Genomic DNA, 16,556 nt, shown 5'->3' on the forward strand with positions numbered 1-16,556 from the left:
CAATTAAACAGTGTCAATGGCTCATTTAAACAATCTGGCTTGCATAATTTCATGAAGTACTGTTCAGTTAGAAACCTGATTCACTCACTACTACTAAATATTCCAAAGTCCTGGAGCAGCAACAGAAATGGCTCCAATCTGGGCTGAATGAGATTTCTCTGCTTTACAGGAAGGCACTATTAATAATATGTGGGAAGTCTTTCATTCCCAAATTAATATTTTTTGCAAACATTACTCCATGGTAATAATTTCATATGTACTCCTCTGAAGAAAAGCGCTTCCTTCGAAGAAGAGTTTCATTACAACAGTCCAACACAGCTGGATACTTTCAGCTAACTTTGTTGCTTGCAATAGTAAGCTACACAGTTCCATGGACTTGTTCCAATATTTTGTATAACTTTCTTGCCCCCAAGACATCCCACTCTACACTGTGCAGCCTGCATGCCACCTCAGCTCCTTTGGGGTCAAGTGTTTCAGAATCCAACTCTGCCTTTTAAATTAGCAAATATATCACAATTGCTAACTACACACAGATAAAAACCTTTAAAATGCAAGGGAGGCAATTTTCCATTTTAAAACCCTGAGCTTATTGACACAAAAAAGTCTTAAAAACTTTGCATCCAACCGCAATAGCTTCAATTATCCATTCATCAAATGGCAGTAAAGGGCGGGTGCTATGAGAAATCTTTCTTTTTATCAATTTTAGTCCTGCACATGACCCCAGTTGTCACATGCAGTTAATCTTGTTTGAGCACGCATCCATTTTTGGCAACAGACTCCTATGCATACTGTTGCCAGCGCCAAGGAGTTAAAAATGATTTGTTTGAATAAGTTAAACTGAGATGCATAAATAGCATATAATTGCAAATTTCACACAGCTAAAATAGCAAGAAAATCCACACACAAGTAATTTTTTCCTTCTCATTGACAAAACTTGAATTCATGCTCACTGCAACATCTACAGACTTTCTCTAACCCCAGCCCCAGACCAAAAGGAGCAAATGAAAGACAAGTTTTTCATCTCCAGAACAAATAATTGTCTCTGACTAAATACTACACAGTTCTACAATAATTATATCTAAGAATACTATTTTCAACCTACTTTATAGTAGCTCAAGTATATTCACACATCCAGAAGTAAATGTAGTTTTACTATCATGAAAACAGCATTTTATTCTAACATTTTCTTTTTTAAAAGACATTTTTAACAAGTGATTCATTATATTTCCCAAACCTGTTCAACGTGACATAGCGGATAAACTGGTAGATTTGGAGTAGACAGACCCATTTTGCCTGACTTACCTTGCAGCAGCAGTTATCCTGGCTTTGAAGGTTCTTCAAAAGATCCACTTTCACGATCCTGGGCCTCATTCAGGATTATGTTCCTTCTAATCTGGTATTCTATAGCATGATCACTTACTTTACCTAGAAATTTGTCTTTGTCATGACCTGAATATGCAGTTTCCCAATCAAAAATGATTACAGCACATTATCTTTAGCTAATTCCCCCCCCTCCCCCCATGTCAAAGTCTCCTAAGTGAGCAGGAAGACATTTCCACCTTATTTTTAGAACTGGTATTTTTATACATTGTGATCCTGCAGTTTGTGCCCCTAAAGTGTTAGTTTATGTACTTGTTGACATATAGAATTGGAATGGTTTCAGTAGAATTGGAATGGCTGTCAATTATCAAGCTTCCATTAAACTTTTAGGAATCATGACAAGTTGAGCATCAAACCCATTCACATAGGAAGGACTCCATGGAGTCTTATCCCAAAAGTGTGCTTAAAATGTGATTTTGTAACTTGAATTGCAAAACAGTGTATTCTGAAACTGTATTTATGACAATCCCACAAAAATCTATTATCTGGAATTCTTCTAGGATCTTCACTGAGATTCTTCTACTGAGACTAGGAAGGTATTCATAGTCCTGTCACCCCAACAAGATATATTTGCGCTAGTCGGAGAGAATTTTCACAAACCTTCTGTCTTCTTCCAATAAACTTTCACCTGAAGCTGCTCATCTTGATAGAAAGGTACTCCAACTTCAAGAAGACGAGTGGGTCTTCTTCCTTTGAAGGATGGAAGAGCATCAATTAATCCATTCTTTGTTTTCACTGCTATAGAAACATGTTCTTCTGCAAGATAAAACATAGCTAGGGAGTTTTCTACTTGAACAGATTTAAGGCAACTCTTGAAATGTTATGCAATCAACTCTTGAAATGTTATGCAAATATTATGCAGTCTGAAAATTCAACAAAATACATTTATTTATTTAGTTACTTTGTTTCTGCTTCACCATCCTCTATGATTGTGACCCAAAACAGCAAATGATAGTGTAGGCTCTACAGAAATCTACTTATATGCTAAATTTCTTACATAACTATAATTTCCAGAACTCTCTGGAGAAATCAAATAACAGGTAAAGTAGCACTCCGAATTTTACTGTTGGTGATGTTATTGGTTATTGATTATATTATTGGTTATTGATTATATAATTTAACTGATTATTGACTGTATAGAAATCTTGTCGATTGTTTTATGTTTTGATGTTCTTGTAGTTTTAATGGTTGTTAGCTTCCCTGAGCCTGCTCACGGGGAGGGCGGGATACAAATCCAATAGATGAAATGAAAAATACTGTGTGAAATGACAAAATCTTGCAAATAGTGGATTAAAACTGCATTATTTAGTATGTGTGAAAGCACCCTAAGGAAAAGGCAATCAAGATGAAGCAGATAGCATATTTCTGAAACAGAATTCAGACTGTTTTCTGAGGGAGGGAAATGATAAGAGTCCATAAAAGATTAGACTATGCCTTAATTTAGCTGTTAAGGTAACAGAAAAGATGCCCTTGAAGTAAACATAAACGGATGAAAACAGGAAGCCTCACATGAAGAGATTAATGTAACAAAATCTAGACTTGCAAAGATTTTGTAAAATGTACATACAATATGACTAGCAGCTGAGACTGGAAACTCCTAAGTATATAAAAAGGGGATTTTCCACACTTATTCTCTTTTGCACCTGTGTTCTACAGAATGAAGGGGAAACAACCGTGAAGTTATGAACCTTACTATACAAAAACTAAGTATTCAAATATTTTCCACATTTCTTGTAATCCAAGTAAACATTTAAAAACTCAGCAATTCCTTAGAGAAAAATGAAATTGTATTTCAGATAATTTGCCTTCTGTGTGCCTTGCTATACTCAAATATTAATAACAATTGTACTAGCACAAATTATGTAAGGCTTTATGTTAAAACAGTTTAACATACATAACTCTATAAGCTTAACTACACACTACAGCTAAATACATTATAAAATAAATAATATTAAATTTACAGTAACCATATATACTATAAAATTGCTTATTTATTTACATCATTATACTCTGCCTTTCTCCCCACTGGGACCTGAACAAGGTTATATCATTCTCTTTTCTTCCACTTTGCACTCACAATACTGCTGTAAGATAGATACATTGAATGTGTCACCTACCAAGGGCTCCCAGGTTTTCATGGCACAGAGGAGATTTCAACTTTGGTCTCCCAGTTTCTAGTCAACCCCTAACAAACATACCACTCTGGCTCACATAGGTCACTATCTGCATTACTACATTCTAATGGTCAAAATGTAGTTCAGGAGCCCCGTATGGCTCTTTTGCACATATTGTGTGGCTCTTGAAGCCCCCATAGTACCATTAGCTGGTTTGGAGAGGCATTTCTATCTTTAAATCATTTAAAGTTGCTTTCTTTCCACATTCCCTCCCCCCATTTATTTTCCTTCCTATCTTGCAGCTCACAAACATCTGACGTTTATTCTATGTGGCTCTTATATTAAGCAAGTTTGGTCACCCCTGTTCTACTACATAGTTGAGTCACAATGTGGAAAGCAGACTAAACAGGGCGTAACTAAATAACCAAACAAGCTCTTTGAAGGCCTTAGCACTTGCTTTGCATACAGAAGGTCCCATGTTTAGTCCTTGACAGATTTAATTCAAGGAAAGACTTTGATAGCTAGTGCCAGTCAGAGCAGACAATATCAAACTAAGTAGACTAATGGTCTCATGCAGCTTCATGTGTATAGGGTGTAACCACAATGAGAACCATGCTCATATGTTGTTGCATATGTATTCATTCAGATACAAGGAAGTACACACAGATTGGGCACTGAAGTTCAATAGTGGATTCCCAATATATGCTTTTTACCATAAACTGCTCAAACTATAGGAAACATGCACATGTATGTGAAGTAGCCCTTGATCCTTCTATTAATAGGAAACAATGTACACAACAATGGATGGGATCACACTGGGATTTGGCGCAGCTCTTTGATGCATGCCCAGCAATCACACAGCCTCACCTTGCCGCCAGGAAAGGCACAGGCTGCACACGCACAAGAGGAGAATTCTGTTTGGGGTTTACAGATGTTTTAGCAGAGTTGTGTGGAGAGAACCACAAAAACAAGCCAGGCAGACGTTTTAGCTTAAGAATAAAGTAGTTTACTTTTACTATGAGGAAAAGGTAGACTGGGATTACTAGAAAACAAAAGAAGGATTCATTATCCTATCTAGTCTCTAGACTACATCTCGACTCTCTTGAGTCCAAACTCTAACAGCATGGAGATCTGAGGGCTTTACACAAAGGGCAATAAAAACTGACCAAATGGTTTCCTCCAGACCACCTCCCAAATATATGGATTAGCCAATTAGGGCTTTGCTTCAATGGTCACTATACATAAGTGACACCTAGCCTGAGCGGGAAATACGTGCACACATTCTCATTGGCTCTACCTCTAACTGGCTAAACATCAGCATGCATACACATTCATTTAATTAACTCATAACAACAGGAAGTGAAATTGCAATAGAAACCCAACAAATTCAGACTGCTCCTGCACATGCAAGGTGTATGCACTGCACATCCCAGCCATTCAGACAGCCAGGAAATGCTCCCAGTCCAAGCCCATCCTAAGAGGATGTAAGTATGGGCAGGAATCTAGGGGGCAGATATGCATGTCGGATCATGCATAATCTGAAGGGAAGGCATGGCTATGTCATGCCAAGTTTCTTATGTGATCATACCCAATATAAAACTTTTCCTCTCTTCATGAATCCTCATTAGAACCCTGAGAATATGGGAGAACATATAAAGAACCCATCCAAATATGCAGGGCCCAACTGTGTGATCTTTCTTACAGAATCAGTACCATAAAATTTGAATATTCTTACAGGATAAGGGCTGACATATGTACAAATGAGTGATTGCTTGGCAGTATTAATAAATTTAGCTTGTTGAAGATCAAATTCAATCCCAGGGACTTCCATAACAGACCAATTTCATTTTCTTCTTTGATCAAGTGACAAGCTTACTGGATCAAGGGAATGCTGTTGATGTTGTTTACATACATTTCAGTAAAGCAAAATCTGCAAAAGTTCCTGCTATAAAAAAGCCCTGTTTTTATCAATGATCTAGATGAGGATGTGGAGGGGCTACTCATTAAATCTGCAGATGACACCAAATTGGGAGCGAATACACAGGAAGATAAGAGTTAGAATTCAGCAAGATCTGAACATGCTGGAAAAGTGGGCAGAAGTGAACGAGATGCAATTTAACAAGTGCTGAGTGCTACATCTCGGTAACAAAAATGAGAAACACACATACTGGATGGGGATACGCTTCTGGGTAGCAGTGTGTGTGAACAAGATCTTGGGGTATGGGTGGAATATAAATTAAACATGAGCAGCCAGTGTGATGCAGTGACAAAAAAGGCAAATGCCACCTTGGGGTGCATCAACAGTGGCATAACTTTCATATCACAAAATGTCATAGTTCCGTTGTACACTGCATTAGTCAGTCCACACCTGGAGTATTGTGTACAGTTCTAGAGGCCTCTCTTCAAGAAGGATATAGATAGAAAGAAGCGGGTGCAGAGGAAAGTGACGAGAATAATCAGGGGCCAGAAGACCAAACCCTATGAAGGAAGGCTGAGAGACTTGGGAATATTCAGTCTGGGGAAGAGGAGGTTGAGGGAAGACATGATTGCTCTCTGTAAGTATTTGAAGGGTGTCACTTAGAGGACGGCAGGGAGCTGTTCCTGTTGGCAGCAGAGGAGAGGACTCATAATAATGGGTTTAAATTAAGGGTGGGAAGGTATCGACTGGATATTAGGAAAAACTTTTTTTACAGGAAGATCTGTTTGACAGTGGAATCAGCTACTGATCAGGAATGCTCTAGGCCAGGGCTGTCAAACATGCATCCCGGTGGCTGAGTCAGGCACCCAGAAGGCTGCTATCAGGCCCCTGAGCAGCTGGTTGTCATCAGCTTCCTTCTCCCTCTCTCTTGTTTACTTCTGCTTTGCCAGGCTTGCTCAATAGCACAGGAGCCACAGAGCAAAGCTTCTATTTTATCCACTGGCTGTGGCTCCTCACTGGGGAAGAAGGGGGGAGGGAGAGCTTGCTTTGCCAGGCTCTCTCAACTGCACAGCAGAGCTACTGAGCCAAGCATTTCTTCCTTCTATCAGCTGAGGCTCCTCCTAGTCCCCTGGGAAAAGAAGGAAAGTACCAGAGCTTCCTTTGCTCAGTTCCTTGGATCACACGGGAGAGAAACAAAGCAAGCACCTTTAAGACTGACTGCTAATGTTGCAAGCATGTTTTAAAGTTTTTTTAAAAACCTTTAATTGTGTTTGTGTCCTTTATACAATTTATATCTCCACTACCTGGCATTACATTTTATGATGCTCACAGCTCAGCCCAACAAGGTCCATCCCTCATAACAAAATGAGTTCAACAGCCTGCTCTAGGCTGATCCTGCATTGATCAGGGGGCTGGACTAGATGGCTTGTGTGGCCTGGTCTAACTCTATGATGCTGTGATTTAAGACCCTGACACTTTTTGTCATAATATTAGGCAAGATAAACAAAAGCTATGTTTCAGACTCTTTATTAGCTGGAAACATGGTTGGAAGAATGTGTTAAGGATACTTTAATCTGTAACCTCTAAGGTTCTTTCCTTAACGAACTTTCAAGTGCTAAAAATTTCCATACCAATTTTTCTTCTTCTGAACTTCTAAGAAAAATGGCTAAATCATACCATACCCACCCACACAGACCCTTAAGGAAACCAAGGTCATAGTGTATCTATACTAGACAAGCTCCTGTTTTAAAAAAGAAATGTCCAGTGATAATGGAATTCTGGAGAAAAATTCTGCCCACTATTGAACACATAATTGGTCATAAAGTTCCCTTTACTCCGGACTCTATATTGCTCAACCTTTGGAAAAACATGGAAGTGCCTAGACACAAGAGTGATTTGGCTGCATTACTTATCTTAGCAGCGAAATTAGTAATAGCCCAACACTGGAAGGCCTCTCTCTTACCTACTAAACGTGTTTGGTTTTTAAAAATTTGGGACCTAGTAGTGATGGACAAATTAGCTACTGCTATAAGAATTTCTGAATCATCCGATACAGGCCAGGTAAAAAACTTGTTTGTGGAAAAATGGTTCCATTTTTTTGATTATGTACAATCTGAACAAAATACACTGTGTAAATTGCCGGACAAGTACTTAAATTTTGCTTTATATTAGAACAACACTATGCTTGGCATGTTTAGTAATGTGATGGCTCATGGATAGACTCTATGTTTGTTAGTGTTATAGTTGATGTTTGTTAAATGTTATATATGTTATTATTCTAATAAAAATTTAAAATTGAAAAAAAAAAAAAGAAATGTGATGGCATATATAAAAGCAAGCAATATAAATGCCATTCAGGCATGTAGCAAACGTCATTTATTGCATTTCTATCTAAATATTTCTTATTAAATACAGGTAAAAAATATTCAGCATTTTTAACATATAACTTACTGCTGTTAATGGCTGTCTGGGTAGAACTGAAGTAGAGAGAGACCTTGGGACTTTTCATGCGAACTTGACCCCAATATGTAACGGCTTGAAGTTCAACCATGTAGTTACTGTTAGGTTGAAGTCCTTCCAAGACTACATAATTCTGGGACTGCAGTTGAACAGATGTAAGAACAGATATAGTCTGTAAGGTGCCACTAAACTGCTTTTAAAATTATTTTGGTGCTACAGACTAACATAGGTATCCATCTGACCTCAGAACTACAGTGGCAGCTCAACTTGCCTAGGCCCTTTCACATTACCATTTTCAACTGCATGTTATTCGTCATTAGTCTGATTCTGATACAGGGGTGGGAATTTCACAAAGTATATTTCAATCCATTTTTGAGCCATATCTAAAGCACTCTGAACATTTCAAACAGCATCACTAACCCCCACCACCACCCTTTTCAGGGCATGTTCTTTCTATCTTTTTGGGGATGTTCTATGTTGTGTGCTATATTTCTAGACCAAAACAGGTATTTCAATGGTTCCGTTACAGCACTGAACCTCTGTTTTGGTCTAGCGCTATAGTGAGAAAGATGGCACTGTGGAAAAGTGGGGGAAGTGGCTCTTTTGGAAACTGCCGATGTTTTAGACAGCACATTACAGAAATTCAGAAGCACAAAGAAGAGATGAAAATAAAACAATTTTTTTTAAAAGACTCAGCCCCACTTTGCCACCTGGACACAAGTTGTTTTGTATGAAAAAAGATAAAATACAATATATTAGGAGCCAGAAGCTAAAACAGTTGTGTCTGAAATGACCAGCTGCTAAAATGGATTATAAAAGCTGCCTTGAAGGAATTTTGAATTCACCTAGCTCAGCAAAAGACTTGAAGATAGCTGTTATCTCTATAATACAATTAATATGAAATCAAATTACATATTAATGTTTGCTACTAAACAGTAACCATTAATAGACTTCATGTTCAGTACATCTCATTCATTCTCTAGAACTGTCTGACTTACAGTATATCTATCTCCTCTAACATTTACTTTTAAAGACCAAACGAATTATAAGATTCATACAAAGAGGAATGCCAATTAAAAAAAACTATAGCGATTAAAAAAAAATACTACACACATATTACCCCATCTGTTGTCTTCCTTCTCTTCTTTTTAGCTGGAACAAGTGACTTGCTGTTAACTGTCCAGCTCCAGAACACTTTGTAGTGATGGACTGGGATATCAGGTTCTTCAGGGAGATCCCAAACAATCCTTGCACTAACACTTCCATCACTGTTTGCAGTTGAGTTGGCAATCCGGAGATTAGACGGGGCAGGTGGAGCTGATGGGTCTGATAACAAAAAACAAAAAAAGGGAACTTAAAACACTGTTCCATGGAACTACTGTGCAATATTCCAGCACTTCTATTGGGGAGGGGCTTTTTGTGGATTCTGCCATGAAACTTTCATGTATAAATTGTCAAGTTAACTTTAGGTCAGAACTAAATAATGCAATATATATTATTAATATATAATAATGTAAGCTGCACCATCCTGAGCTCATTTACTTGAACCATCCAAAGTATACTATATGCCTTCATGTACCAACAGTGCCCTTCTACCATCTACACTGGACAGGAATGTTGATCTCTGCATAGGAGAATCAATGGACATATATTCTGATTTTTGCTGCCTTGGGGACCCAGTATTAGGTGGAAAGATAGCACAGAAACATTATAAATAAAAATTGGATATAAGAAATCGCAACATCCATAAACCAGTGGGAGAATCTTTTATTCTCTCTTAACATACTATCACAGACTTGAAATCCACTGCTCTATATACAATATGAATGTGCTGAATTAGAACTCATCAAGAAGTTAAACACTGTGTTATCCTGGCTTTAACAGAGACTTGGTTTTTCTTACTATGAACTCTAATAGCTCTATACGACCCACCTTTCAGACATTTTCATTAGCTGTTCTTAACATGTTTTTGTCAAACTATAACCTTGTAGAAATATTAATTTTCACTTACACTATTTATTATTCTTCATTGCTTTGCTTAAATATCTACCTCGTCATGCACTGTGCATAACTGCTAATTCTGTTGATTTCTGATGAGATTCATGCTTAATCTTTCTACTACTACTCATTTTTCTCCTTTACAATCTGCCTTTGAAATAGACATTGTGAAATTCATACCAAGCCTCTCTGCCTCAGCTGCTACCCCCATAAAAAGAATTCCCAGTATGATTTTTCTTCACATATCTGAAGAAGTGAACTGTGACTTACAAAAGCTTACACTGAAAAAAATGTTGTTAGACTTTAAAGTGCTTCCGGATTCCTGTTTTATTTTCCAAGAAAGAAATTAACCTCCAAATAAGATATATATTGAAATTATAACAAAATGCTATAACTGTACACAAGATCCTGTGAAACAGTTTTGGCAAAATCAGTAATAAAAAAAATCTGATTTACCCAAGTGAAGTTTTGTTAATGTCACCATGCCAATCAATGGTCTATAATACAAAACTGTTAACTGAACCCATCTTGCAATTTTGCTACATCATTTCACCGCTTCAGACTATAAAGTCTGATTATCAATATAATCTAAGATTCAGGAAATTACATTTTCCACACTGAACTACATGTAGAACTTTAGACCAAATTGCAGAGCAGACTTGTATTTTAAGAGATGATGGCAGTATCCTCATATAAAATGCATCCTGGATATTACCTGAAATCACACTCACTAGGTACCAGTTCAACATCCAAACACTTTTACAAAATGCGAAGGGTTCAAGCTATGGGGAGGGTATGTGTGAAAAAACACTGAAACACCATTGCAGTACTGGACCCAAAGGGATCCTAGCACAACCGGAAAGACAACTGATAAAATGTGTTCCAGATATTCACTGACTTTACCATTCATTTTCATTTCTCTGGCCTGCATCTGAAGCCATTCACTGAAGAGTTGCATTTTAGGGGAGTGGAAAAGGCAGAAGGAAAGTTCTGTTCTGTAAGTAAAATACTACTCATATTCTCCTCATAATACTATGAGGAACATATTGTAAAAAACATAAAGACCAACAATAAATTTTTTTTCAAATATATTAGAAGCAGGAAACCAGCCAGGGAGGCAGTGGGGTCCTTGGATGACCAAGGGGTCAAAGGATTACTGAAGGAGGATAGGGAAATGGCTGAGAAGCTGAATGCATTTTTTTGCTTCTCTCTTCTCAGTAGAAGATGAGAAGTGTTTGCCCCCCAAGGTCGGAATGAAGAGTCAGACACAATGCATTGGAATAAAATTTGGCCCACTTTATTAATTAACAGCATAAACAGCAAGGGGACCCCACCAGCGGCCTGGCCAGGGCTAGGGGTCACCGCGACCTCTCCCCTGCCATTAATGGGCGAGAGACCCAGCCCCCCCAGCTGGAGCTGAGCAACTCAGCTCCCTCCAGGCAGGCCCAGCAGGGAGGCCCGCACCAGAGGGCCCAAACCCAAACGCACATCTCAGCGGAAAGGCACCCTCTAGCCAAGCCTCCTGGACAGTCTGCAATCTCCAAACCCGGGTCTCCAAACCCCAAGGTTGTTCATGCCAGACCCCAAATTCCCCAAAAGGGGGATGCTTCGCAGTCCTCCCCTAGCCGCATAGTGTCCTAAACCCCAAAAACCTGCCAACTAAAGTGACCACCTATTTAAAGGCACCTTCCCTAAGCCAATTCCACAATCCACTGCACTGCTATGCAGGGTAGGCGAAAAACACACCCCAGCAACAGCCAATCAGCAGAGGCGTAAAAATTCCTACCCTGCTCCTCAAATGAGGCAACCAGCGAAGCCTGCATAACAGACAGGGCGGGTGGGAGGGCCGATTGACGAAGGACTGCTGGGGGAAAGCTGGAGCTAGCCATTAAAGCGGCTAGCCCCACCCCCCACATTGTGCGCCCAAACAGGCGAGCTCTGAATCCTCCCTCCCAGGGAGGCAAACAGAGCCGACGCAGCCTAGCAGCTATGCTGCAGGCTGCAAGCTCACGATTGCCTTCTCCAGAACCACTTATATTGGAAGGGGTGTTGAAAGACCTGAGTCAGATTGAGGTGACAAGAGAGGAGGTCCTACAACTGATAGACGAATTAAAAAAGACAGGTTGCTTACCTGTAACTGTAGATCTTCGAGTGGTCATCTGTGCATTCACACTCATGGGGATAGAGCGCCTGCACCGATCACCAAATTGGTACCTAAAAAGCCTGGGATTTTTTCATGCTCGGCACCAGTTTAATAGTCTCAGTGAGCCACTTTGAAAGCCGCTGAGACGAGATTCTGGAACCCAACTTAGGAGCAGCGTAAGAAACAAAAAGATGCTGGTTTTTACGAAAACTCTTGGAGCGAATCAAATAAAACAATAAGGCACGCTTAACATCTAGAGCATGTCACCTACGTTCCTTATCCGAGGAAGGTGTAGGATAAAACATGGGCAACCAAACGTCTAACTTAAGGTGAAACTGAGAAACCACCTTGGGGAGAAAAGAAATATCAGGAGCTAATATCAGGACACTCCAGAATCCTGAAAAACTAGATATGGGTAGTCACAACGCATAGCCGTGAGTTCCCCTGCATGACGTGCTGATGTGATGGCTACCAAAAAAAGCACTCTTTCAAGATAGAAGCTGTAACGAACATGTGGCCATTGGCTCAAAAGGATGCCGAGTCAGCCTGTCGAACACTAAAGTCAAATCCCACAACTGTGGGAGTGAACTCGACGAAGGATGAAGCCTAAACAAACCCTTCAAAAATCTCTTAGAATGAGGGTGTGCAAAAACTGAATGCCCCTCAACTGGCTCATGGAACGCAGATATTGCTGCCAAATAAACTTTAACAGATGAAAAAGCAAGGCCAGCATCCACCAGAGATAACAAAAATTCAAAAATCACCGATAGTCCCACCTGTTGGGGTGAGACTGCAAGAGCAACTAAAAACTGAAAAAACTTCCGCCACTTCCTATCATAGGAAGTGCGGGTAGACAACTTCCTGCTGTTCAGGAAGATGTGTTGGACTTTGCTGGAGAACTCACAGGGTCGATGAACCACGCTGACAGCTTCAGGTGAGGCACGTTGTGATGGAATACATGACCGTCCTGAGCTGAGAGAAGGTCTGGTTCCGCCGGAAACTGGTAGAAGACCCCCCTCGCCAGTTGGAGCAAGAAGAAGAAGATGATGATGATATTGGATTTATATCCCGCCCTCCACTCCAAAGAGTTTCAGAGCGGCTCACAATCTCCTTTACCTTCCTCCCCCACAACAGACACCCTGTGAGGTGGGTGGGGCTGGAGAGGGCTCTCACGGCAGCTGCCCTTTCAAGGACAACCTCTGCTAGAGCTATGGCTGACCCAAGGCCATGCTAGCAGGTGCAAGTGGAGGAGTGGGGAATCAACCCCGGTTCTCCCAGATAAGAGTCCGCACACTTAACCACTACACCAAACTGGCTCTCCCTGCAAGATCGAGGACCAGTTCTGCCGAGGCCACCAAGGAGTCACCAGGATGCAACATGGTCTCTCTCTCACGATCTTGTTGACAACTCTTGTCAGCAGTGGCAGAGGTGGGAACAGATATAGGAACCAACCATCCCACGGGAACAACAGACAGTCTCCCAACAACTCTGGATCCGTGCCCCCTCTGCAGCAAAAAAGAGAACACTTCCAGTTTCTGGCTGTGGCAAACACATCCACCTGAGAGTACCCCCAGAGCAGAAACACAGGTTGAAGGAAGCACCACTGTATTTCCCACTCACGTGGGGAAGCTGCACCCCTGCTCAGCGAGTCTGCTTGCAGATTGAGCACCCCTGGGAGGTGCGCAGCCTTCACAAAGATGTCATGATCCAGGCACTCCAACCACAATTCCAGTGCCAGCGCACAGAGCCGTCAAGAAACTGTCCCTCCCTGCCTGTTGATATAACACAGGGCAGTAGTATTGTCTGTTAGCAGAGCAACAACCTTCCCCGCCACCATGGGGCAGAAGGATCGAAGAGCAAAGTGAACTGCCAGAAGTTCCAGGTAATTTATATGACAGTGAGTCAATTGAGAAGGCCAGGGGCCCCACACACACACAGAGTCCATGTGAGACTCCAGCCCCACAAAGATGCATCTGTTGTGATCGTCACTGTTGTCGTAGGTAGGTGGAAGGAAGCTCCCTGACAAATGTTGTCCTTTGATTTCCACCACTGCAGTGTTCAGAGTGTCACAGGTGGAATTACAAACCTCTTCCGAGGTGAGTCTCTTAATGGTCAAAAATGTCAAAGAAACCATAGTTGTAGGCCTTTCATCCTCAACTTCGCAAAGAGCAGTACGCTTGTAGTCGTTGCCATCAGCCCCAGAATCCACTGCAGCTGCTGCGCCATGCCCCACTTTCGACTCTGTAAAAGCTTAACAAGAGTGATGATGTCCATCGCTCTCTGCTGAGGCAGAAAAGCGCGGTGAAGGTTCGTTTCCAGCAAAACTCCTATGAACTGAACTGTCCGTGATGGAGTAAGATGTGACTTCTCCAAATTGACCTGCAGACCTAAGGTGTAAAGAAGACAAGTGGTGGCAATATGGTCTGACAAACTCTCTTTCGACTCCGCCACAAGCAGCCAATCATCGATGTATGGAAAGACGACTATCCCTTAAAGCCGGAGGTGAGCAGCCACAACGCTCATCATCTTTGTAAACACCCGAGGTGCAGTGGACAGACCAAACGGAAAGGCTTTGAACTGGAAGTGTTGAGCACCTACTGCAAACTGAAGGAAACGTCTGAACGCAGGATGGATGCTGATGTGGAAGTAGGCATCCTTGAGTTCCAGCTTTGCCATCCAGTCCCCTTGGTTGATGAGGGGCAGAATTGTTTGCAGAGTGGACATTCTAAACTTCTGGTACAGAATAAACTTGTTCAGATTCCGAAGGTCCATGATTGGTCTCAGACCCCCATCCCATTTGGGAACGAGGAAATAATGAGAGTAGAAGCCTCCCGTTCTGACCTCCCCCGGGACCCATTCTATGGCTTGTTTTTGTAGGAGGTTGCTCACCTCCGCCAGCAGAGGTGGTGTCAAGTCTGATGTTTCAATAACGAGGCCTTCTTGATAAAAAAAGTTTCTAGTTTATTGTAACATGTTGCAAGACTGTAGAAGCAGACTGAGAGACTGGCGAGCATGCACAAAGAGCAAACATTTAAGGTATACATCAAAGGGATTCCTGAGGGAGGGGGCACTCTATGCAGGGCACATTCACACATTGTTGTTGTTTTATCGTTCTCAAGCACCGGCTGGCCTTGGGCGCTTTCTTAGCACCGGCTATCTCTGAGAAGGCACCACAATCTTGTTCCCATATTCCCAGTTCCAAGCACTGCTACATAACAAAGGAGGGGAGGGGGGAAGGAGAGCTTGAGCTAGCAGCATCTGAATACAGAGTGGTTTTACCCAGGATCCTTTTCCTGAACCAAAGTTTAGCACTAAACTCCTCATACATTATAGCAGACTTGACAGGTGGGGAAGGGGGTGTGGTGATTACCACAGATGGGTTCAGAATCTGAGCAAAGTCTATTTTGTAGCCTTCCGCGATGATGGAAAACGCCCACCTGTCCATAGAGATGGACTCCCAGGCCGAAAGGAATGGGCGAAGGCAGATAGAAGAAGTGGGGACGGTGACGCGTGCTACCAGAAAGTCAAAGGCCCTGCTTTTGGGGGCGAGCGCCCTTGAACTTGCCAGTGGTCTGTGCTGAAGCATATCGGTTTCTGTTGTTCCCCCTGTATAGGGACCTACTCTCAGGTTGGGCAGGGCGAGGTCTCTGCTGTTCCAGGGAAAACTTTTGATATGGCTTCTTGGACCAGGGTTTATGACACTGTTTTGGTTTAGCAGCTCTGGAAGAAGCTGGGACACCCAGGTTCCTGAAGGTCTTTATGCTCTTATCCATTTTCTGAAGAGCATTGTCCGTGGTCGAGCTGAAGAGGCCTTCACCATCAAAGAGCAGATCTTCAACTAAGGCCCTGGTGTCTTGCTGGAGGGCCGTTGATCTAAGCCAGGAGTGGCAGCGGAGGCAGACAGTCAATGTGATCGTCTTCGCTGACACATCTACCATATGCTTTGCTGCAGCCAGTTGTTGCTTGGCTACAGCAAAGCCTTCCTTCTGCAGCTTCTTCACAGCAGACCTCTTCTCCTCAGTCAGGGAAGACAGGAGCGGGGGTGAGTTGTTCCCACACGGAGTATTGGTATCTAGCCATGCACGCAGCATAGTTAGATACCTTAACCCCCAACGCTCCAGCTGAATAAAACTTTCTTCCCACATTATCCAGCTTCTTTTCCTCCTTGTCCGGTGGGGAGGAGTGCGTCTTGCAAACTTTTGATGAGGAGGAATGACCACCGAGTTTGGCTTCGGGTGGGTGAAAAGGAATTCGGCACCAGCCTCTTGGACACGGTTCATATGGTCCAGTCTTCTTGATGACACAGGTGTAGAAGCTTGCTTCGCCCAGGTCTCCTTCACCGCCTATAAGATGACCTTCGTAACAGGCAGGGCAACTGCCGTAGACTTATCCCGCTGCATGATGTCGAATACAGTATTGTCTACGATGGGTTGCCGTTGTGTCACCGGGAGGGAGAGGGAGAGTGCCATCCTCTTCACCAGGTCCCCATATGACTTCAGATCCTCCAATGGTGAAATGGGAAGATCCTCAGCAGTATGTGACA

General features: G+C 41.9%; 1 protein-coding gene across 2 annotated transcripts in view; it reads right to left on the bottom strand.

The window, feature by feature from the left end:
• The window catches only part of ANOS1 (anosmin 1), a 164,748-nt gene that overhangs the window by 25,163 nt on the left and 123,029 nt on the right, over positions 1 to 16,556 (bottom strand). For both annotated transcript variants that reach the window (XM_060233931.1, XM_060233932.1), the window contains exons 7-9: positions 8,993 to 9,198; positions 7,864 to 8,011; positions 1,981 to 2,070 (exon numbers count right to left, since the gene is read on the bottom strand). In XM_060233931.1, the coding sequence (XP_060089914.1) occupies positions 1,981 to 2,070; positions 7,864 to 8,011; positions 8,993 to 9,198 (444 nt within the window). The remainder of the gene's footprint in view (positions 1 to 1,980; positions 2,071 to 7,863; positions 8,012 to 8,992; positions 9,199 to 16,556) is intronic.

This window comes from Heteronotia binoei, chromosome 3 (genome assembly GCF_032191835.1).
Source record: "Heteronotia binoei isolate CCM8104 ecotype False Entrance Well chromosome 3, APGP_CSIRO_Hbin_v1, whole genome shotgun sequence".
NCBI classification, from domain to species: domain Eukaryota; kingdom Metazoa; phylum Chordata; class Lepidosauria; order Squamata; family Gekkonidae; genus Heteronotia; species Heteronotia binoei.